Source organism: Erinaceus europaeus, chromosome 6 (assembly GCF_950295315.1).
Source record: "Erinaceus europaeus chromosome 6, mEriEur2.1, whole genome shotgun sequence".
In the NCBI taxonomy this organism is placed as follows: domain Eukaryota; kingdom Metazoa; phylum Chordata; class Mammalia; order Eulipotyphla; family Erinaceidae; genus Erinaceus; species Erinaceus europaeus.
The window spans coordinates 14,754,183-14,778,360 of record NC_080167.1 but is presented as its reverse complement, the minus strand read 5'-3'; the positions used below and the strand labels follow the sequence as shown (position 1 = coordinate 14,778,360).

The window sequence follows — 24,178 nt, the reverse complement described above, 5'->3', positions numbered from 1 at the left end:
GGGTTTCAGAGACTTCTGGCAGCTCACCCACAAGCTGAAGGTTGAAGGGCCCTCGCCTAAGTGTCAATGCTGGAAAATCAACAAGTGAGGATGTAACTGAAGGTAAGAGGACTCGGGTGGGTAAAATCAGCAAGACTCGGCACCTCATGATTTCCACCTACTGGCCCAGCGCTCCTCCCTACAAAACAGGAGGCCAGAGAAGTTGCCCCCGTAGCAACCACCACTTCATAAGCATGGAAACCCCAGCTCTGTTTGCCATGTGTTCAGGTGGACATTTCTGCACAAAGGCAACAAGAACCCAAGCTTTTTCAAAGGAGTTTGGAAAACTTTCTCCTCCCCAAAGTACAAGAATTCCAGGTTGGTTGCATACCCAGCAGGAGCAAAACATGTCTAGAATAAACCTTCCCTTCTGTTAACTTGGCTCCCCAGGGATGGGGGAAGGGCAAGCTGCTTTCTTTAGGAAGATCCTGAACACCTGGTGCAGAATAAAGTCGGTGGTGAAGGTGAAGCTAGAAATAACTTAACATTTCAAACTGGTGGCAAAGTAGGTGTAGGTGGTGCTGCACTGGGCTGGAGAATTCTGGAAAGCAAAGAAGGCAGATGGGGTGGTTAAGGAAGGAGAGACAGGATATTTTCTTTTTTTTTTTGGATAGGGCAGAAATTGAGGAGGAAAGATAGACACCTGCAGACCTGCTTCACTGCCTGTGAATTGACTCCCCTGCAGGTGGAGAGCCAGGACTCGAACCGGGGTCCTTCCGCCTGTCCTTGTGCTTTGCAACACATGTGCTTAACCCGCTGCGCTACTGCCCGGCCCCCAAGGATATTTTCATGTTATCTCAAATTGTACTCCCTCCCTACAGTGTAGCACTTCAAATGCATGTTAAAAAAGTCACTATAAGTCACTGTAAGTCACCATAGAAAAAACATCTACCGAAAAGCACTCTAGACAAAACAAACTATAGGAACATCACCTACTGAAAAAAATGCCTAGTCCCTTAAAGGTCAAGCCATGGCAATAGGCAGTTTCAAGAGTCTTCTCTGAACACACTGAGCTAGGATGACAAATGGATTTATGGTTGAAGTAAGTAGGAAGGATGTTATAGCTCAGGCTATGAAACAATGCAATGATGATGAAAATCGTTTTTTTTAATGTTTGGTTCTCAATCACCTCAAATAGCTCTTTTCCAAGGAGCAGCACTAACTCCTCAGGACTGCATGGATGAACATGCAGGACTGCAGGGAGAGGAACAGCACCCCAGGCCTGCTGAAGGCTTAGTGATCACACCCAGGTGTCCTTCCTTGCTTATAAAGTGCTTGAACAGAGCTGCTGGGCCTGGGAGAATGTTTGGAGGGGAGTTGGAGATGGTAGTTTTTTGGGGGGGTTGTGGAGGAGGCCTGGTCCTGCAGCCACAGCAGTGTTACCACGTTGGTGCTGGCATCTGAGCTCACCTCTATCACCCCCCGGTTGCAGGGACAACAGAGGTGACTGACTTGACTGTGAACACTTTGTATGTAAAAACCCGAGAGTGTCTGGGTTACTCCGAAGTACTTGTGAAGACTGAGTCAGAATGTTGACCCTCTCTGGGGGTAGCGACATGCATTCCTTTGCTCCTCCTTCCTCACTGATGAGAAGAAATTTGATGAGGGCATTGGGGAGCCCACAAGTTGGGTAGATGTTACTGGTCCATCTCACCGGCAAGGCCCTGCAAAGAGGACATACAGACACATGTACACCAAGGTGTCACCTGCCCAAAGCCTGGACCATTTTTACAGGGCATTGCAAGAACCTGGTTGGTACTTTTCCAGAGGAAAAGTTTTTTATTTTGCCACTAGGGCTACTGCTGAGGTTTGGTGCCTGCATAATGACTATGTAACTTCCTCAGACCACTTTTAAGTACATATGTATATTTAATTTAAAGATGTATATATATTTTGGGAGTTGGGCAGTAGCACAGTGGGTTAATCGCACGTGGCATAAAGCGCAAGGACCGGTGTAAGGATCCCAGTTCAAGCCCCTGGCTCCCCACCTGCAGGGGAGTCACTTCATAGGCAGTGAAGCAGGTCTGCAGGTGTCTATCTCCCCCTCTGTCTTCCCCTCCTCTCTCCTTTTCTCTCTGTCCTATCCAACAATGATGACATCAATAACAATAACTACAACAATTTAAAAAAGGGCAACAAAAGGGAAAATAAACTTTTTAAAAGATATATATTTTATAACCATTAATATGTATCCTATATATTATGTATGAAATACATATAAACAAATATATTTTAAATATATGATATCCTATATATTTATATCCTTTTTCTTTTTATTAAAAACTCAGAAATGAGAAGAAAAGAAAGGGCGAGAAAGAGGAGTCTGCAGCACTGCTCCGCTGTCTGTGAAGTTTTCCCCTGTAGGTGGGGACTAGAGACTTGAACCTATGTCCTGACACATGGAAATCTGTACTTTACTGTATGTGCCATAGCCTGGCACCATCCCAGAATTTTGGACATCCTGGGTACACTCAGGTTGATCTTAGAATGGGTGGGGGGTATGTCTCAGCATGGTGCCCATCCCCTCATCTAGGCCTGGCAAATATATGTGTCAACAGATTTTTGTCATAATATATATTGCGGCCAATTAAAATGAAGCTAGATTGTAAGAAGTCAATTTGAAGAAAAATATGAACTAAACGCTAGAGCAGATGGTCTAGAAATGGAGATGACAAGAAGGACATGTATGACTGGGTTGACAAGAAGTCCTACTAGTGCCAACCTCACACCAGGCCAGCTCTGGCTTCTTGGCATAGATACAAGAGGTGGCAAATAAGAGAATGTGCTGCTGCTGGAGTTTGGGAGGTGACCTACCTGCTCATAATCTTCCACATACTTATATTTCTTCTCCCGATAGTAGTATTTTTTCTTCATGCAGTAGAGGACAATGACATCACACAGCACTGTGGCCTGGAGTTAGCACAGGATGAGGCAGGATGCTTTGGCCCCACCATGCTCTGTCTGCCCCTTCCTCCTGAAGCCTGCAATCTTTCACTGAAAGGAAAGGCTCCTCCAGCTCTCCAGAGAAGGCCAAGTGCCAGGGGACAAAGTTTGGGGTAACGGGAGGTAGAAGAGTGACGGGGCCCCAGGAGAACAAGTCTAGGAGTGAGGGAAAGAGCACCTCATTGTGTGACTACTGCTCAGGGGCCTGCCCCAGAGGAGGCATGTGGCTGACCGTAGAGGACCCGTTCACTCACCACCCCTAGGAGTGCCAAGCCTGAGCCAATGTTGATCATGGTGGGGATGATGTCAAACTTCCCAGCCTGTGGAGGACAGGAGAGAGTTATTACAAGGTCGGGGAAGAGCAGCTGAAGGAAGGGAGAAGGCTCCTTGCCCCCAACCAACCTAGGACAGGGATAGTGGAGTCTGAACAGGAGCCCAGAGAGCAGCTGGGGCCAGGCTACCTTTCCGAACACGATGATGTCGAAGCGGATGCCGTAGGCCTTGATGAGTGTGCGGTGCTCAGCTCCCGATGGGTCACTGTAGTACTTGGCAAACCTGGGAAGCACAGGGCATGAGTGTGAGCCAGGTGGCTGGATCTGATGTATGGGCCCTAGGTGAAGGATGGGAGTGTAGAACTGCCCACAGCCCTGGCAGAGTTGGCACTGGCTGAAGAGTCTCACTATGCCGGCTACTGCAAGCCACACAGCAGCAAGGGGGCAGACCCGCTCACAAGGAGGGTCCCAGATGTTCTCTGAGGGAATGGGAGGAGCTCCCCTCTGCCACACAATCACCTCCTAGGACTCAAGTCCTTTCTTTTTTTTTTTTTTTTTTTATTTATTTATTTATTTTATTTAAGAAAGGATTAATTAACAAAACCATAGGGTAGGAGGGGTACAACTCCACACAATTCCCACCGCCCAATCTCCATATCCCACCCCCTCCCCCAATAGCTTTCCCATTCTCTATCCCTCTGGGAGCATGGACCCAGGGTCATTGAGGGTTGCAGAAGGTAGAAGGTCTGGCTTCTGTAATTGCTTCCTCGCTGAACATGGGCGTTGACTGGTCGGTCCATACTCCCAGTCTGCCTCTCTCTTTCCCTAGTAGGATGGGTCTCTGGGGAAGCTGAGCTCCAGGACACATTGGTGGTGTCTTCAATCCAGGGAAGTCTGGCCGGCATCCTGATGATACCTGGAACCTGGTGCTCAAGTCCTTTCTTGAACAGTGAGCCACCTGCCTCGTTCAAGGAGTCCCTGGGCATGAACAGACAATGTGGCCAGCTACCAGAGACCTTGGAGACAATTTTGTGGGTGGCAGAACCAAGGTGCTCAGCACTGAATTAAAAAACATGTATTTATTTTAATGAGAGGGAGAAGAGAGGCTAAGCATTGCTCGGCTCTGGCTTGTGGTGGTGCCAGGGACGGGACCGGGGCCTGTGAGTCTCAGGCATGAAAGTGTAATGTACTACCACTGCTGCTATCTTCCCAGTTCTTTTTTTTTTTCCTCAAAGAACCATTGTTCTACAAGGACGAATGGATAAGATATGGATGAGTCACACAATGGAATGATTTGGCCATAAAGATAAAGTGCTGATATGTTACGGTGCTACAACATGGATGAAATTCAAAATATATTTATCATGTAGTGGCCCAGGAGATGCACAGTGGCTAGAACATTGGACTTGGGAGTATGAGGTCCCATGTTTAGTCCCCGGCATTGCCAGTGCCGATGCTTTGGAGTGTGTTTTCTCTCTCTCTTAAATCTTTGGGGGGTGGGGGGAGGAATCACGTAAAGTTAAAGAAGCCAGTGACACAAGGCCACATACCATGATTTCACTCATATGAAAATTCAGGGTGGGCAAATCCAGAGGGACAGGAAGTGGCTTAGGACTGAGGATAATGAAGATAGTAGAGGGGGTGGGTAACCCCTTTTTGAAATGATGAACTTCTGCTAAAAGTTGCTTGGAAATAATTGCACAACCTACTGAATTTACTAAAAATGACTGATGTCTGCACTTTAGACAGTTGAACTATGTAATATATAAGCTATACCTCAATAATGCCACTAAAAAGGAAATGTGAGGGCTGGGGAGGTAGCTCAGTGGTAAAACATAAAACTTGCATGCTTGAGATCCCACTTGAATCCTGAGCACCACCATATGACAGCTAGTTGTTCTATCCTTTTTTTTTTTTTTTGCCTCCAGGGTTATTGCTGGGGCTTGGTGCCAGCACTATGAATCACTGCTCCTGGAGGCTATTTTTCTTTTATTGGATAGGACAGAGAGAAATTGAAAGAGGAGGGGGGAAAGACACCTGTAGACCTGCTTCACTGCTTCTGAAGTGACCCCCCCCCCACTGCAGGTGGGGAGCAGGGGCTCGAACCAAGACCCTTAGCCAGGTCCTTACACTTCATAGTATGTGTGCTTAGCCAGGTGTGCCATTACTCGATCCCCTCTATCTGGTCTCTTTATCATAAAAATAAATACATTTTTGAAAAAAGGAAAAGGAAGACCCCAGAGATGGTTCATTTGGAGCAAATACTATATATAGTGTGCATGAGGGCCTGGGTTCAAGTCCCTGGCCACCACATGGAAGCCTTGTGCAAAGAGGCAGCTTCACCAATGGTGCTATCATGTAGTTCCTCCTCTCTCTGCTTCTCTCCCTCAGTATTTTTTTGGGGAAAGAATTTCACTGGGAGTGGTAGAATCATGCAGATGTGAAGCCCCAGCAAAGCCCTGGTGGGGAAAAAAAAAAGGGGGAAGGGGCTGGGCAGGAGGGCCACTTGTAGGTCTCTTTCTCCCTCTTTATCTCCATATCCCATCCCACTTTCTGTCTGTCCTATGAAATAAGGTGTTAAAAGTTAAAGGAAAAAAGACCACCAAGAGTAGTGGATTCACTGTACACATACCAAGCCCAAGCAGTAACCCTGGTGGCAACATACAACATGGGAAACATGGCCGGGGGTTAGTGGGGGTGAGGTGGGGAATGGAGAACCACCCAGACTCAGTACCATTTACTGCCGTGCTTATGGGAATCTATCAGAACTCCAGATCCTCAGTTGTGACCTTTCTATTCCACACCTCCCCTTCATAGTCCAGGGTGGGGAACAGATGGGGACTAATGCTGGCAGGGCAGGAGAAGGGCTAGTGGTTGTCCTTTTCCTGAGAGCCCCAGTGGCTTCTGTTTTAGGGCTTCCACACAAATTTGAGGTTTTCCATGGAAGTTTCTACAAAAACTAAGTAACAGAAAAGATAAGGCAATGAGAATATAACTTCCTTACTAGTAGAAAAAAAAAATCAAGTATCTGCCATACTATCAAACGTGAGCCAAAGGGTTCTGAAGGATAACAGATTATGCTATCATGAACACTTAATGGTCCATTTACGTTGGATTCCACAAGTCACCACTAGAGGGAGACAAGCGCAGCACAAATGCGCAGGCAGGCAGGCAGGCAGGCAGTCCCTGCCTGGTAGGGCCTGTGAGAGTGCAACAATGGGGACAACTGTGCTGCTTGAAGGCAACAGCAAACAACCCTTGTCCCTCTCATCACTGGGATCACTGTCCCCCTGCAGATGTATCTGGAGAAGATGAGGTGGCCCTGGAGGAGTGTGGTCCCTGAATCCAGAGTGACTGCTAACCTCCTAGAGGGAAGGCAGTGAGGGCAGATGGAGGCAGAGGTCTGAGTACTGCCTCTACATTCTGCCTGGTGCCACCAGCACTAGAGGAATCGGGGTGAGAACATGGCCTTGTTAACGCCTTGATTTGGGGCTTCTGGCTGCCAGGTCTGTGAGAGGAAAGTTTCCTGTTATTTCAAACCACTCAGTTTGGGGTCCTTCAGTAGGTCTAGGAGGTTCATTACTGAAAGAACATGTGTGTGTGTGTGTGCACTAGTTTTTTTTTTGAAAATAATTTCCCTGCACACTAGAGATTTTTTTTTTTTTCTGCCTTTGGGGTGGAAGAGTCAGGCTCAAGCTCCACAAAGCAAATTCCTGGACCAGGCCCAGAGGCCTTTGCACTGGAAGATGACATGTGGGCAGTTCTGGCTAAGAGAGGACAGAAAAGAAAGCAGTTGACTACTCTCAGCTGCTTTGTGAATTGTGAATTGTCCCAAAGTGTGTGTGTGTGTGTGTGTGTGTGTGTGTGTGTGTGTGTATGACTGGCCTCTCTAGCTTAGTTTTTCATTATTTTTCTTTTTTTCCCTCCAGGGTTATTGCTGGGCTCGGTGCCTGCACCATGAATCAACCGCTCCTGGAGGCCATTTTTCCCCCTTTTGTTGCCCTTGTTGTAGCCTCGTTGTGGTTATTATTATTGCCATTGTTGACGCTATTTGTTGTTGGATAGGACAGAGAGAAATGGAGAGAGGAGGGGAAGACAGAGAGGGGGAGAGAAAGATAGACACTTGCAGACCTGCTTCACTGCTTGTGAAGCGACTCCCCTGCAGGTGGGGAGCCGGGGGCTCGAACCGGGATCCTTATGCCGGTCCTTGTGCTTTGCGCCACATGTGCTTAACCCACTGCGCCACTGCCCGACCCCTTCATTATTTTTCTAACACAGAGAGAGGAGAGACAGCATAGTACTGCTCCTCCCATTTATGGAGTCCTTGCTGGTGCTGACTTTGGTGTTCCCATATGATGTTGGAGCTCAAACCTAGGGTCTCATGAACCACAGGCCTTGTGCGCTTACCTGGCAAGCTACTTACCAATCCTTAACATGTTCTCTCTCTTCCTCCTTCCCTCCATTCCTCCCCCTTTCCCTCCTACTCTTCCTCCTCCTTTATTTTTATGGTGCCAGAGGCTGAACCCAGGGGCTCAGACTTGTAAAGCAGGGCTCCATCACTAAGCTCCACCTCCAGCCCCTCAATGTTTCCCAAGGTAAGAAAGGGCAGAGAGGTATTGCTGAGAGCATTCTCCCTAGAACAAGACCTTTCCCCCTGCCAGAGGGAGCTCCCTGAGCCCTGCCCTTTTGAGCAAGGTGAGATCTAGCCATGTTATCCCAATCATGAGAAACAGCTCATACCCACCTGAAATTGTAGCCAGGGGACACATTGTGGTCGATGTCCCGGGTGTCAAGGCGGCGGAAAGAGTATTTGGGCAGGCAGAGGGAGGCTGCTCTGTCCAGGTTGCAGGCCCAGTTGATCTGGATGCCCATAATGCCTCCCTGCGGGTTGTTGACAGAGACGAGAAACTTCTTTCAGAGCCCATTCCAGAACCACAAGTGTGGGACCCAGTGAGAAAGGCCAAGGCCTCCACCTACCTCCACGGCCATATCCTGGAAGCTGTGGCCTGCATACTCCACGATTTTGCCAAGACGGAATATGGGGCAGAAGGGATCTGTTATAGCATCATAGGTGCATGATTTGAGGTATGTGGTAGTGATGTTGGGAAGTATGTTTCTTCTGAAGTCATGAAAAAGCAGGAGATAAGAGTGAGGGGGGTGCTGGGTGGTGGCACACCCACTTAAACACACATTACCAAGAGCAAAGAACTGCTCCCCACACTTTGCAGGTCTCTTTCTTTCTCTCCTCCTCTATCTCCCCACCCTCAATTTCTCTCTTTTCTATCTAATAAAATTCAGAAAGGAAGAAAAAAAAAGGCCACTGGGAGCAGTGGATTTATAGCGCTGGCACAGCCCCCAGCGATAACCCTGGTGGCAAAAAAACAAAAAAAGAAGCGGAAGGAAAGAAAGAAAGAAAGAAAAAGAAAGGAAGAAAGAAAGAGAAGGAAAGGAAAGGAAAGGAAAGGGAAGGAGTGTGGAAAATGTCAAGACCCAGAAGTTTCTCCACACATTAATGAATTAGCACAGCCGGCTGCCACTTACTTGCTGAAATTAAACTTGGGGTACCAGATGTTGTTCTTCACCAAAAGAGTGAAATTTTCCGCAGCCTTTAAGAAAGCAGGTCTGAAAAATAAAATAACATGTTGTTAATAAAAATCACCTGTATACATTTTTCACATACTTGTGTAATATTTTTAAAAAACAATATAAACCTGTCCTAAGAGTGTTTTGTTATGAAAAAAAGTGGAACAGTTTCAGCATTTTGTACTCCTGTCTGCATAAATACTTGGTCAAGAGGCTGTAAGCTAAGTTTTCAGGTTTCTACCTCTACTGCAAGTGTAGGGCCTCTAGTTCTTCTTCTAGCGTTTGCCCTTCTTCCATAGCCAGTCAACAGCGTCAGGTTGAGCCTGATGTAAAGTTTCGAGACCTCCTTTGAATCTGGAGAGGTGGCAGTCGTTGACTATGTGGGTCATAGTCTGTCTGGAGCCGCAGGGGCAGTTCGGGTCGTCTCTGGCTCCCCAGCGATGGAACATAGCGGCACACTGGCCATGGTCTGTTCGATAGCGATTGAGGAGGGCCCAATCATAACGTGCTAGGTCAAAGCCGGGTTGACGCTTGCAGGGTCTGTGATGAGGTGTTTGTTCTTTACCTCAGCTGACTGCCAATTCTGTTTCCAAGAGACTGGAACAGAGAAGTTCAGTGTAGGCGTAGGGGACCAGATTGGGTGACGAGACGTCAAGCGTTGGACAGGGTGGGCGAAGATATCCGCGTATATTGGCAGGTCTGGTCGAGCATAGACGTGGGAAATGAACTTAGATGATGCCGCATCCCGACGAATATCTGGCAGGGCAATGTTGCTAAGAACTGGCAGCCATGGAACCGGGGTGGAACAGATGGTTCCAGAAATTATCCTCATGGAGGAATATAATTTGGAATCGACCAAGTGGACATGGGGGCTACGGAACCATACTGGGGCACAGTATTCTGCAGTGGAATAGCATAATGCCAGAGAGGATGATCGTAGTGTGGAAGCGCTCACGCCCCATGAGGAGCTGGCCAGTCTTGCAATGATGTTATTCCTCGTGCCCACCTTTGCTGCAGTTTTTATGAGATGTTCGTGAAATGACAAAGTGCGATCGAGAGTAACGCCAAGATAGACTAGCTGGGCTTCATGCTGGATTCTCGTATCGCCAAGCTACACATTAAGCTCACGCGAGGCCGAGGCATGGTGTAGATGGAAAACAGATGATACCGTTTTTGCAGTGCTAGGGATTAGTCGCCATTTTTTACAGTAATCAGATATCAGAGACATGTCTTTCGTGAGTGTTTCCTCGAGGATGTCGAACTTGGATGCCTGAGTTGCACAGCAGATGTCATCGGCGTAGATGAACTTCCTTGAAGAAGTTTCTGGGAGGTCATTGATGTAAATATTGAATAGCGTAGGAGCCAGAACAGAGCCCTGGGGGCAAGAATTTAACGCCCTGAGGAATTGCTAAGGAGGCTGGTGCCCGATAGTGTGGAAAGATGTCATTCAGCTATAGGGCTTCAGGGCTGGCCTCCTTCAGGAACAAGCTCGGTAGATCTGGTTTTACAAGTCAAAGCAAAAGTAAGCTCACCTACAGGCTGGAGTCTGACCTCATCTCAAAAGTACACAAAAGCATGTGCCTGCTGGCTCACAGCCCAAGTCTCTAAGGGCCACGACAGCTCCTGGCTGACAGTCCCGAGCTGAATCTCCTGAGGAGGGCCCCAATTCTTCAGTGAAATTTTTTAACCCTGGTTTATGTTGATGCTGGGGATTGAACCAGGGAATTTAGAGCCTCAGGCATGGAACTCTTTTCCATAACCACTCTGCTACCCCCCCACCCCATACCACCCCACACACACCTCTTACATTCCTTTAGATCACCTTTAGAAAAGCTGAGGTGAGGAGTCGGGCGGGTTAAGCGCACATGGCACAAAGCGCAAGGATATGGATCCTGGTTCAAGCCCCTGGCTCCCCACCTGCAGGGGAGTTGCTTCACAGGCGGTAAAGCAGGTCTGTAGGTATCTCTCTTTCTCCCTCTCTATCTCCCCCTCTCCATTTCTCTCTGTCCTATCCAACAACGATGACATCAATAACAACAACAATAACTACAAGGGCAACAAAAGGGAAAATAAAAAAAAAGTTGAGGTGAAATTAACAGAACATAAATTACACCATTTTAAAGTGAATGAATGATTCAAATGGTATTCAGTACTTTCACAGTGTTGTACAACCATCTCCTCTATATCGGGCATTTTCATCACCCTAAAAGGAATCCATGTTTTTATTAAGCAGTTACTATCTATTCTCTTCTCCTCTCAGCCCTTGGAAATGATCAGACCATTTTCTGTCTCTCTGAATTTGTCTATCCAGATCTCCTGTTCCTTTCCTCCCTTCTTTTCTCTCCCTTCCCTTTCTCTGTGTGTCACTGGGGTTTCACCACTCTGGACATTATATATATATATATATATATATATATATATATAGAGAGAGAGAGAGAGAGAGAGAGAGAGAGAAAGAGAGAGGGGAGCAGAGAGACAGAGAGGAAGAGAGCACAGCACTGAAGCTTCCTCTGTTGTCATAGCAGCTCCCATGCGGTACCCCATGTGCTCAGTTCTGGTTGCTAACATGGCACAGCAGGTGCTCCACCAGGTTAGTCATCTCACTGGTCCTATTCCGGGCATTTTATATGAAGGCAATACGCATCCAATATGCATGATCATACAGTGGCATCTTAGAGGAGTATGGCTTCTTTCACTTAGCATTTTTTTTTTTGTTTTTTGTTTGTTTTTGCCTCCAGGGTTGTTGCTGGGGCTCAGGCTTGGTGCCTGCACCACAAATCTACTGTTCCTGGAGGCTAATTTTTCCCTTTTGTTGCCCTTGTTGTTTTTATCATTGTTGTTGTTATTATTATTGTTGTTATTGATGTCATTGTTGTTGGATAGGACAGAAAAAAATGGAGAGGAGGGAAAGACAGAGAGGGGGAGAGAAAGACAGACACCTGCAGACCTGCTTCACTGCTTGTGAAGTGACCCTACTGCAGGTGGGGAGCCAGGGGTTCGAACTGGGATCCTTACGCTGGTCCTTTTGCTTCACACCATGTGTGTGCTTAATCTGCCAATATAGATATACCACCCAATCCCCTCACTTAGCATTTTGTTTTCAAGGTCCTTTCATGTTTCCAACGTGGGTCAGTAGTTCTTTCTTTTTTAGGATGAATGATATTCCATTGTATGAATGGACCACAATCTGCTTGTCCATCCGTCAGTGGACATTTTTATTTCCACCTTTAGAATTAATTCACCGTTTATTTTTTTAAATTTTTAATCTTTACTTATTTACTGGACAGAGACAGCCAGAAATAAAGAGGGAAGGGGGTGACAGAGAGGGAGAGAGACAGAGAGACACCTGCAACCACTTGCGAAGCTTTACCCCTACAGGTGGAGACTGGGGGCTCGAACCCAGGTCCTTGCACATTGCAATATGTGTGCTCAACCAGGAGCGCCACCACCTGGCCCCTAACTCCCCATTTTATTGGCATTCATTTTGAAATGAAACTTTCCATAGTGACCATAGAAATTATCATTTGCAGCAAGTCAGAAGTGAAAGTAGTAGTTAGTGTTACTGTCTGCCCAAGGTACTGAGTCTGGGGTTATTTTTTGTGAAGGACAGATATTGGCAAGTGATAGAAAGGCATTAGAGCCATCTCAACTGGGAGTTCCTCCTTGACAGAAGGGGTTGCATACGAGACTCACTATGTGACTCAATGGTATTATGGATCAGTGTACTTAAAAAAAAAATCTATTTATTTATTGGGTAGAGACAGATAAACGGAAAGGGAAGAGGGGCAGAGAGAGAGAAGGACAGATACCAGCAGTACTTTCTCACTTGTGACACATTCTCCTTGCAGGTGGGAACCAGGGTCTTGAACCTGGATCTTTGCACCTTGTATCATGTATGCTCACCACCTGGCCCCCCATATCAGTGCATTCTTAAGGCCCCTCATACACTGGGTTAGGTCTACAATAACAGTGTCTAATGATCCTGGTTGGAGTCTCCTGCTTCCCACCTGCAGGGGTGTCGCTTCACAAGCGGTGAAGCAGGTGTCTATCTTTCTCTCCTTTCTCTGTCTTCCCCTCCTCTCTCCATTTCTCTCTATCCTATCCAACAACGACAACATCAATAATAACTACAACAATAAAACAAGGGCAACAAAAGGGAATAAAAAAAAACCAAAAAACAGTGTCTAATGAAAACACAGTGCGATACAAACCATAGTTTAAGCTTTCTCAGCAACCATGATAGAAAGTATAAAGATACATGTGAAATGAACTTTTCTGTAACTCAGTATATCTAAAATATTGCTTCAACATGTAAATAATAAACATAAATATTATTATTGTTTTGCCTGCTGGTGTCCTGCACCTGCACGATTCTACTGCTCTAATGGACTGTTTTTTTTTTTTTTTCCTGTTAAATTTAAAGAGAGAGGAGAGGTATCACAGTACTACTTTACCATTCCTGGACCTTTCCCTGATGCCAGGCATGGTGCTCCCATGTGGTACTGGGGGTTAAACCTGGGTTCTCATTTATGGCAAAGTATCTGCTCTACTGGGTAAGCTATCCCTGGACCCCATCTGGAGTATATTTTACACTGACAGTCCATCTCATCTGGGACTGAGTCATTTTCTAGAGCTCAAAGCCACACATGCCCAGTGCTCTCTATATTGTAGCTCACAGCTCTGTAAGGTCCTTCCCCACCCCCTTTTTTTTCTTCCCTAGCTGGAGTGGCTACCCTCAGTAATCTCAAAATCAATGGTTCTCAAGCTCTTTTGGCACAGTGCACCCAGGATGAGGTGGAGGCTCTGATAATGTCCTCTAAGCCCCAGATCTAGCCAGGTTGTGCTCTTTGTGTTTAGCTGAGCAATAAACTGCATGCCATGTGTGCGCGCGCGCATTCGCGCGCGCGCGCACGTGCACACACGCACGCGCATGTGCACACACGCACGCGCATGTGTATGTATACATACACACACTTAAAGCACCGAGAACTGCTTCTTGTCAGTTATAAGTAACTGGCAAAAGGCCCTTAACACAGACACAAGTCATCTACACTCTTCTCCTGAGTGATGAACACTGAGGCCCACCCTGACACTGATGGCTTCTGCCTCAGCGCTGAGAGCGCCCCCCAGCAAACCCTGACTCCACACAGACCAGGGTTTAGGGCACATCCTTCCCTCAGGCAGGACTCACTTTGGTACCTCTTCGTCATTCTCCACCGGGCACCAGGCTGCCACCTCACATGTCTTCATGGTCTTGTTGAATGGTACACATCGTCCTGTCGAGACTCCTATAGGGGTTGTGGGGTGGGGGGCAGGTCTGTGGGGGTGCAGGTGGGGTTTTCTGCTTCCACAAAGCGGAAATGGAAGCCCCACTAGCAGTCTATATCACCAATCCTCAGGGATCCCAATTCTGGGATATATCCAGAAATTGGAGTTGGAGGGGGATGGGTGCCCAGCACCTGGCCACATCCCTGCACTGCCAGCTATAATGCTAAGGATGCCAAGTCTTAGTGTGGCACAAGATCTGGGATGGTTTCTGAGGAGTAGATGATGGGGGAATCCCCCAGTGTGGACACCAGCAGTACTCAATGCCTTGTGAAGGCACTGGGGAACCTGGGGACTTCTTTACCTCAGAGATTGCTCAGTGACAAGCGCTTCCCAGGGGAGGAAATCTGGTCAGGGCTACGTTTCCCAGGCTAAACATCTATAGTGGGGTCACAGTTACACACTCGTACCGCTACTGTAGGTGCCTGAAGAGCCAGTGGTGCAATTGGCATCTGATTCACATATACTTCTCTTATCTGGAAACTGGTAAAAGAAGGACAAGTAAAAACAAATTCCAAGTGGCTCAGCCACACACACAGGCAGGAAGGCTTGGAGGAGGGGTGAGAGTGGAGGCCCCTCCCCAGAAGCTACCTACCTCAGGACACAGGCCCTGGGTCTGGTTCATGGTGACAATCAAGTTGGTCATGATGAAGATGGAGTTTTCCTCCTGCAGGATGGGCAGAGAAGAGTATGGTAATAGGACAGTAAGTATCTTCTATTTCTCTTGCAGGCCATGCAGAAAACATGTATAAATAATGATCTTATAGTCTTGTATCTTATAGTCTCCCCTTCCCTCCTATAATAGTTTATATCCTATAATAGTCCCTGAAATCAAGGACTCGGACAAATTCCTGTATACACTATAGCCCAGAGGTGGAAACAATCCAAGTATTTATGGGCAAGTGATGGCCATACTAATGTGATCCATCCAGAGAGTGGGATATGGTTCAGTCACACAAAGCAATGAACTGTGGCAACTGACTTTCTACAACATGAATGAACCTTAAAAGCATGATGTCTGGTGAAAGAAGTCACAAAATGTCAGCCATATACAGTGAGATTCTACTGATATGAAATGATCAGACTAGACAAATTCAGAGACAGAAATGGGGACTGTAGGCTCCCAAGTGTGAGGGGGAGGCAGGAGTGGGGTATGACTATAACGAATATGGGATTTCCTTTCAGACTGAAGAGAATATTCTAGAACTAGATTGAGGTGATGTTGGCATGACAACATGAATGTACTAGATGCTACTGAACTTTTTTTTTTTGAAATAGTTAATTTTAAGACATAGGAATTTCATCTGTGCCTGCCTTGTCCTGTGTGCGGCCCAGGTTTGAGTTCTGGCACCATGGGAGAGTACCATGGCACTGAGGGAAGCTATAGTGCTGTGGTGTCTCTTCCTCTTCCTTTTTCTCTCTGATAATAAAAAGAATTTAAAAAGTTTTCTCTGGAGCAGTGAACTTGTGTGTGGCTACGACACCAAAACTGCAAAGAGAAACAACCACCTCTTGAACCTGAACCTGAAATGGTTCCCTGATGGAGCTTAACTTTCAGAAGGAAAAAAAGTCAGCATATATGAGAACTCCAGGGCAGAGGGTAGATAGCATAATGGTTATGCAAACACACTCTCATGTCTGAGGCTCCAAAGTCCCAGGTTCAATCCCCCCACACCACCATAAGCCACAGACGAACAGTGCTCTAGTTAAAAAACAAACTCCAATGTTTCACATATCAGATTTCCATTCTGATTCTAACCAATTTTCATTCTAACTGAAATGTAAGCACATTAAACATTCTAGAGAAGAGTCAGCCAAGGTCATCAGTTAACACTTTTCCCTCTTTTTTCTCCTCCTAAGGATAAAGTTATCAAATAGTGTCTTCAGAAAGCAGTTTGCTGGGGGTCAGATGGAAGAACTGCTAATAATGGCCTCCCAGTGTGATGGGTAAGAGAAAAATCTCAAGAGATTCTAGCTAAATCTCCTCTTCACTTGGTGAAAACACTCTAAATAGAAATGCTCAAAGCTTTCTCTTGATAACTTTGACTCCTGGGAAGAGCAGTCAGAACTTGGACCTATCTGGGGGAATCAAGTAAATACAGAGACATCTCCAGCCTCAGGTCTGACATGGTGGAGGATGCTCTGGGAAAAGCTGACATCTTTCAAAGCAAGGCCTAGAGCAAACCTTGTTGGCAGCCAGGAGGCATGAGGACGTAGAACAATGTCTGGCCCTGTCGGTTCCCAGGTGTTCCATGGATAAACACGCTGTGTTTACAGAAGGCTGTTCCCATGACTCTCCTGAATCAGGCTTGCAATTCAGCATGGTCTGCTATTTGTTCTCTATTTCCCTTTTTATCTATTTTAAGTTTAGGGAAATATTAGTCTGGAGATGAGCCAAGTCGATGCAGGGCAAACAGATGTTTGAATTCCATCTTTGGAGAAGCAGATGGACATTGTAAGAGCTCATGAAGAGTTCTGTGGCAGCCAGGGAGCTGGTTCAGTGGGTGGAGTGTAGGACTTGGATATCCTGAGTGAGGTCCTGAGTTTGGATCCCAGCACTGCACATGCTGCAGTCGTGCTCTGACCTCTCTTTCTCTTGAAATGTATGTTTTAATTTAAAAGAGAAAGAGAGAGGGAGAGCTCTGTGGGCCTCACAGAGCTCCCAGCCCAGATCCTAAATGGAAGGCAGAGTTGCTGTGTGTTCCTTTGCACTAAAGTACATCTTTTTGGTAAACATGAGTGAGATCTTCCTTGGGTCTCCAAGGTGCAGCCATGCCTTCACAGGAAGTAACAGCCTCTGCTGAGACAGACATGTGACAACAGCCAGCTATGAATTTACTTGACCTTTTCCATTCATTAGCTGTGCCTTCTCTCTGGGTAATTCATGTGTCTCCTCTTTAGAGAGGGCAGGGGGAAAGTGAACACACTTGAGGAAAGAGATTCTGAAGTCCTGGCAGAGTTCTATGCTAGAAGCTGACAATTTACTTGCATTTGGCCACCCCGGTGATCCCACACACATGCCAACTAGAGGGGTATGTTGGCGTTTGGCTGTGGGGAGCATAGTTGTTATCATGGCTATAGTCAATATTTAACTTGGAACTTTGTGGATTAACAGACTGGATACCAGGGTGCTGCACTGAACAATTTTTCCCCTCCCTTTGGTATGATGCAATGCACTGTGGGTATGTCTGTTTTCATCTTGTTTGACTTTTGCTCTTGAATTGTTCCTTATACTGGAGGATTTTGTAAATCAATTATAAAATGTGGAATGGTGATATTTCCACCTGCATTTTCTCCAAGATTCAAGACATTTGCTTTTTTGCCTTCCAGATTGAGAAATCCATGTGGAAAGCTCCATAAGCCAGCCACATGTTAGAGTTGAAGGAACATAGCTAATTGAATATTATCTTTTAGACTTTTTTTTTAACATTTTCCCCCTTTTGTTGCCCTTGTTTTATTGTTGTTATTGATGTTGTCGTTATTAGATAGAACAGAGAGAAATGGAGAGAGGAGGGGAAGACAGATAAGGGGAGAGAAAGACAGATACCTGCAGACCTGCTTTACCGACTGTGAAGCGAACCCCCTGGAGGTGGGGAGCCAGGGGATTGAACCCAGAGCCTTATGCCGGTCCTTGCGCTTTGCGCCATGTGAGGTTAACCTGCTGCACTACTGTCCAACCCCCATCTTTTAGACTTTTAAGAAAAAAAAAAAAGAGCTCAGTTTGTACTGCCTTCATAGACTGGAACAATCATCTGGGCACTGGTGATGTTAGAGCTTTGCATGTCAGTCATTAATTAAACATGCAACATAAGTACAGAGAAATGCTCTCTCTAGACACTTCAGCGCTGGACAGAGGGCATGGTAGGAGGCATACCTGAGCTGGAATCACATAGTCAGCGACATCCCAGATCCGGTATCCAAGCTGAGAGGTGTTCGTCAGAGTCACGCCCTTGGCTTTGGTGGTAACGGAGCTGACCACAGAGTCCATTTCCTGGTAGCCTTTTTCCCACACAAACACCCACCTACAAAATATAGCAGGCCTCTTAAATTGCCACTAGGATGATAATTTAAAAGTAATAGTCAACATTTGAGTATTTTCAGTTTCCAGGTGCTTATCTAAGCATTTATCTGTATTAATTAATTTCATTCAGACTGTTTTATGAGGTAAATATATTACTAGCTTCAAACTGACAGGAGAAAGTGAGACAGAGAGTTTAGGTCACTTGTTCAAAATCTCAGTTAATAAGTAGCAGACTAAGGACTTGAACTCAAGTCTTTTGCCTCTGGAGCCTCTTCAGTTATTCTGTGCTATATTCCCTCTAGAATGGATCACACTACTATTCAGGTTGCATTTTACTGTATTATTGGTACTTTTTTCTTCAAGAATTCAGGTTATATGTGTGCTTCTCTGATATGGGGGCATTTCTGCCAGCCTAAATAATTAAAAATCTAAAAGTATTTATATAGTGGTTGGAACACAGCCTGAAGCCACAAAGACAAGTTCATCTCTCAGCTCCACCACTCAGTAGCTATAACTTTGGTCAAGCTGCTTAACTACTGTGTGCTTCAGCTCTCCACATCTGTAAAATGGCAATGATAACAGGAGTTTTGTGAGGTCAGATAAGTTGACAAGGGATCAGAGGAATAGCTTACTGGGTAGGGCTCCTGCCTACTTATGGGCACAGCCCAGGTTCAAGTCGCAGCACTACAATGGAAGTTGCCATGGTGCTGGAGGCAGCCCTGGTGCTGTTGTGTCTCTCCCCCTCCCTTTGTTTCTCTCTATCTGAATGAAAAAGTGGCCCAGGTATGGTGAAATGACACATGTGCAAGGCACAGGATCCATAATAAAATAAACAAATGAGTTGATGAGAAGCTAGGAGGTGGCTAGGAGGCTAGAGGGGAATTCTTTATCATACTTCAGACTATGGGTTTGGTCCCAACACCACATAACAGTACCACAGATAACAGCTACAGAACTCCCTGGATGGTGAAGCAGTGCTTTGGTGTCCTCCACCCATTTTCTCTCTCTTTTCTTTCTCGGTCTAAAAAATATAGAATAAACACTGCCAGGGAAGTGGCTTAGCAGTATGGTGAAGTATGAGGCCCTAGATTCATTCCTTGGCACAGCTAAAAGCCAAAAGAGAGATAATTTATGTCAAAAGCTGAGAACAATGTTTGCCTGTCACCTTCAAGGCTAAATTCCCATGATAGGAATATTTATACCACAGAAACTGGCTGACACTATAAAACAGAGTTTCACTCCAACCAGAGATGTTGTTAATTTTCTATCAATAACTATTATTGTTATTGCTTCTAGAATCAAGAAATGCTTCCAACTTTCTCCAGTCCTTATCAGCCTTAGATAATTATCAGCCTCAGAAATTCACTTATTGATTACTTACTGGATGGACTTATCTGTTCCAGTCTGAGTAGCCTTTCCAAGTTCACTGCCCATCCAAGAGATGGGCATTTCCCCTAACAAGTCTTCGGTAGGATTTGTAAGAATTCAGCAGCAACATAAGCTTTCATTTAATTCTAGTTGACACATAGAAGCTTATGGCAGGAAGATTCTGGGTTTTTATTAGGGGATGAAGAGAAGCAGACAGTCTCAGACCAAGTGCTCTACCACCTGAACTATAGCCCCAGCCCAAGATCCTTTTTACTCATCTCTTAACTTCCTGACTCAATTTATCTTAGTGAAATTAGAATCTCTCTTTACCACAGAGATTTGTAACAATCTTCCTCAAAGTGAGACTGAACATGCATTCCATAGTTCTCTAATTCTGTTCCCAGTCCCAAGGTGAAGATGTCAAAATTTAGGCATATACTGCAATAACATGAAGATGTGTTGGGGGCGGGGTAGATAGCATAATAGTTATGCAAAGAGACTCTCATCCCCCAACCACCATAAACCAGAGCTGAGCAGTGCTCTGGGAAAAAGAAAAAAAAAAAAAGAGGTGTTGGCAGGTTCAAGCCCCTAGTCCCTACCTGCAGGGCAAAGCTTCACGAGAGGTGAAGCAGTGCTGCAGGTGTCTTCCTCTATCTCCCCTCCCCTCTCAATTTCTCTGTATCTATCCAAAACAAAGAAATAATAATAATAATAACAAAAGAAGTTGTTGGTACCAAATGAGACTTAATGAACCCCAAGCTGGGGGTGGGCCAGGTAATTCTGGGCATACACTGGAAAGCAGGAGCAATGTCAGTACCTACAGTCACAGGGTTGACAATGTTAGAAGCTAATGCTGGAACATGCAAATTTCCTGGGCAGCCTCACAAATTTCAAGCTTTACTTGAGAGGGAAGAGTGTGTGCTTGCACATGGGGGGTTTATTACTTTAGAACAATTCTCCAGGTGAGCCTTTCATGAAAAGTTAAGTTTGGGAAACACGAAATCACTAGATCTCAAGTTTTGCTGCACACCTGGGGAACTGGTAAAACTTTATAGCAATTAAATCTGAAGGTCTGGAGATTGAAGCCAGCAACTAATATATTTTAAAAATATTCTCAAATGGTTCTAATGTGAAGTTTTGAGGTCACTGTATTAGGCCTTTTAAGAAAAGGAAGTAACTGAGCAGATAACATCTGTCAGCTCAGCAGTTGTAAACAACATAACACTGAGTTGATCCCGAAATCGAGCCTAATTAGCAAGGTAATTTCCACCTCCTTGTTCAAGTTTTATTAGATCATAAGGGTGAACTCAGTTCAAATTAAGTCCTTGGTGAGGACTGAAGGTGGAGGGCACAATATAAACCTGAGAGGGCAGCCTGGGCAATACCAAGGCTACAATACGTACCTATACAAAATCTTCAAGGACCCCACAAAAACAAAGATACGGACTTTAAATGCTTTTTTGGCAGTGTGACTCTTAACTCTCTTGGGTTATCACATGATGTCAAAGGACAGGATAGGAAGGAAGCCACAGACCCAAAAGGAAGCAATCAAAACTCCCCAAAACTTGGTTTCATCTGAATGGAAAGTGAAGCAGAAAGACTGAAATATTTGGGATGTAAAAGCACCCTTACATCCAAAGGCCATCATGAGGTAGAGCCAGGCTGTGCCCTCAGGACACATCAAAAGTCCAGAGGACAATCCTCAGCGCCGATCACAGCAGATCTGGGGGCTGAGGAGGGGGAAGGGAGGGTTTCTAAGGGGAGGTCCGGGACCTAAGTTCTTATAGTGGAATAAGATGATGATTTGGATGAGTGTGAAATGGACTGACACCAATCTTGGGGAAATATGGAAATGGACAACAAAAATCCCGTAAAGCCACATTTCCTCAATAATGGTGCCCGGGAGGCAGAGATTCAGGGAGGAGGTGTCTCCGCGTCTCGACCCCCACCTGGCAGGTGCCCGCGGGGCACATGGGCTCTGAGGAGCAGGTGCAAGGAGTCCAAAGGAGCAGGCTCGCCTGGCCCCACCCGCGCCGCCGGAGCCCACCTGAGGGTGCCCGGGGTTCACTTTATGACGGCGCCCGCCGCCCGCGCTCACCCGATGACGTAGGCCAGGATGAGCAGCTGCACCGCGCGGTTCATGAGCCCCACTTTACGGCTGCGGATGAGCACGATGCGCGGCGTGTCGTACTCGAACAGGAAGGCCGCCAGCACCGCGCAGCAGCCCGCCATGGCGCCCGCCTCCTCCGAGCCGCGCCCGGCCGGCTCCGCAGTCCCGGTCGCGCCGCGGGGCTCGTGGCTTCGCCGGCCCGCAGCCCCGCCCAGGCCGCCCGCCGCGGGGAGGGCCCGGAAGGAGGCGGCGCGGGGCCGCGGGGGACGGGCTGGAGGGAGGCGTGAGCTGCCCCGCGGGTACGACGAGGCCTCGGGAGGCGCGGCGGGGCGGGCGGGGGCTGAGGGCCTCCGAGGAGCAGCGAGGGCTGGGGGCTGAGGGACCCCGAGGAGCAGCGAGCTCCTCCAAGCCGGCGAGGGGGACGGGCTCGGTGGGGGCGAGTGACCTTCTCTCTCGAACCCCTGACCCTCTGAGGACCTGAGGAGAGAGACTTGAGTGACCTCCGCAGGGGAGCGGGGTGGAGAGCGACCCCTCAGGACGGGCGGGCGGACACGTGGCCTCCCGGGTCACCTGGGTCCCTGGACACCCAGGGCGACTGAGCAGCTCTGCCATGGCCCTGAGGGGTCTAGGCGGGCGGCAGGGGGCCCGTCCTGGGAGCAGTCCCTCTGGGCGTCAGAACTGGACAGGCTTTCTTATTTCTTAGATTTTTTATTCTGTTCATTTGAGAGGGGAAAAAATGAGTGGTCCGGAGGTGGCGCAGTGGATAAAGCGTTGGACTCGCAGGCATGGGGTCCTGAGTTTAATCCCCGGCAGCCCATGTACCAGAGTGATGTCTGGTTCTTTCTCTCCTATCCCTCTCATCAATAAATTAGAAAGAAAGAAAGAAAGAAAGAAAGAGAAAAAGTGAGAGGAAAGGGGGAGGGAGGAGACACCTGCAGCACTGCTTCATCGCTTGTGAAGCTTCCCTCCCTCCGTCCCCCCTGCAGCAGAGGACTAGGGGCTTGACCCCGGGTCCTTGCTCATGGTAACGTGTGTGCTCTACCGGGTTCACCCCCCCCCCCAGTCCGGCCCCTGGGCAGGTTTAATGCGGATAAAGATAGAGAGCCAGTGGAGCAGGGGCAAGGCAACTGCTTCTGGATTTCTGGAGAAGCCTAAATGCCCGGTGGCCTAGGAGCTGCTGGCTGGAGCTACCTCTGTAAAATACCCCTTTTGGCTCTGAAATGGGGCCCACAGCACTACTCCCATTCGGATGCCTGCCTGCCTGCCTTCCTATTTTTTTTTTTTTTTTTAGATTTTATTATCTCTATTAGAGACAGCCAGAAATTGAGAGGAATGGGGAGATAGGGAGAGAGACAGAGACACCTGCAGCCCCGCTTCACCATTTATGAAGCTTTTCCCCAGCAGGTGGGGACCAGGGGCTCCCACCTGGGTCCTCGAGCACAGTAACCTGTGCACTCAACCAAGTGCACCACCACCCGGCCTCCTTTTTCTTTCTTTCTTTCTTTCTGACAGAATTATCGCTAGGTCTTGGTGCCATCGGCCATTTTTTCTTTTCCTTTTCTATTTTATTTGATAGGACAGAGAAATTGAGAGGGGAGCAGGAGATGGAGAAGGAGAGAGACAGACACCTGCACACCTGCTTCACCACTAGTGAAGCTTCTTCCCCCTACAGATGGGGAACAGGGGCTCCACCCTGGGTCTTTGCTTATGATAAGGTGTGTACTCCATTGGGTGCGCTACCTCCTGGTCCCCATCAGATATTTTCTTAGTTTTTGAGGGAGGGGATTCTGTGGCCTGTCTTTCAACTGAGAAAGTTCTTCTTCTTCTTCTTCTTTTTTTCAGGTAAATTGGACTTTATTGAAAACAAAACAGGGAAAAAAGAGAGGTAGAGAAAAAGAAAAAAAACAGGACTGAAAACTGCTCACATGTTGGGGGGGGGTGGGGAGGGTGAGAGAGGGAGAGAAACTTAACATGGTTGTGGTCAGGGGCAAAAAGAGCTCAACTGAGAATATTTTTATCACAACTTTAGGGAGCATTGGAAAATAGAGGGAAAGTGGAGGAAATACCTTACTGTTCCACTGTTTGAACAGAACTGTGCACGTTCATTTTCTTCAGGTATGTTTTCTACTTAGCTTCATCACTTCCTTCAATGACTTTTAATAGGCTCCTTCTGTCTGCTAGGCACTGTCGAGTGGATAGAACAAACCAAAACATCCTGCTTTCGTAGAGTATAAATTCTAGTACAGAACTCCATAGAATTTTAGTATTTATTGCTTACTTGATAGTATCCTTGGTGCTAGGGGACCATAAGTATTTTCCTAAATTACTAATTGGTAAACATGTTGTTAGACCCAATCAGAGAAGCTTATTCTGAAAAATTACTAGGAAAAGAACATTCATTTTTTCTTTTGCTCTTGTTTTTCACTAGAGCACTGCTCAACTCTGGTTTATGGTGGTGCTAGGGCTTAAACCTGGGACTTTGGAACTTCAAGCATGAAAGTCTTTTTGCATAATCTT

At 46.8% G+C, this 24,178-nt stretch overlaps 2 protein-coding genes across 3 annotated transcripts in view; one reads left to right on the top strand and one right to left on the bottom strand.

Annotated features, from left to right (window-relative positions):
- Nucleotides 1-1,128: 1,128 nt before the first annotated feature.
- P2RX4 (purinergic receptor P2X 4) lies at nucleotides 1,129-21,896 on the bottom strand. 2 transcript variants are annotated; one of them, XM_016190928.2, is made up of 12 exons: nucleotides 21,650-21,896; nucleotides 18,037-18,184; nucleotides 14,758-14,829; nucleotides 14,567-14,645; nucleotides 14,029-14,125; nucleotides 8,796-8,876; nucleotides 8,232-8,373; nucleotides 7,999-8,135; nucleotides 3,444-3,537; nucleotides 3,237-3,302; nucleotides 2,854-2,949; nucleotides 1,129-1,703 (listed from the first exon to the last, which is right to left on the bottom strand). In XM_016190928.2, the coding sequence occupies exons 1-12, from the start codon at nucleotides 21,781-21,783 to the stop codon at nucleotides 1,677-1,679; spliced, it is 1,173 nt and encodes a 390-aa protein (XP_016046414.1). In that variant the 5' UTR covers nucleotides 21,784-21,896; the 3' UTR covers nucleotides 1,129-1,676. The 2 variants fall into 2 exon arrangements, with proteins under 2 accessions (XP_016046414.1, XP_007529223.1); XM_007529161.3 differs by having other exon boundaries at nucleotides 14,573-14,645; nucleotides 21,650-21,895.
- A 22-nt stretch (nucleotides 21,897-21,918) lies between these two features.
- The window catches only part of IFT81 (intraflagellar transport 81), a 270,130-nt gene continuing 267,870 nt past the window's right edge, over nucleotides 21,919-24,178 (top strand). Inside the window, exons 1-2 of the mRNA XM_060193119.1 lie at nucleotides 21,919-21,960; nucleotides 23,691-23,776. The gene's annotated coding sequence lies outside the window, so the exon portion shown is untranslated. The remainder of the gene's footprint in view (nucleotides 21,961-23,690; nucleotides 23,777-24,178) is intronic.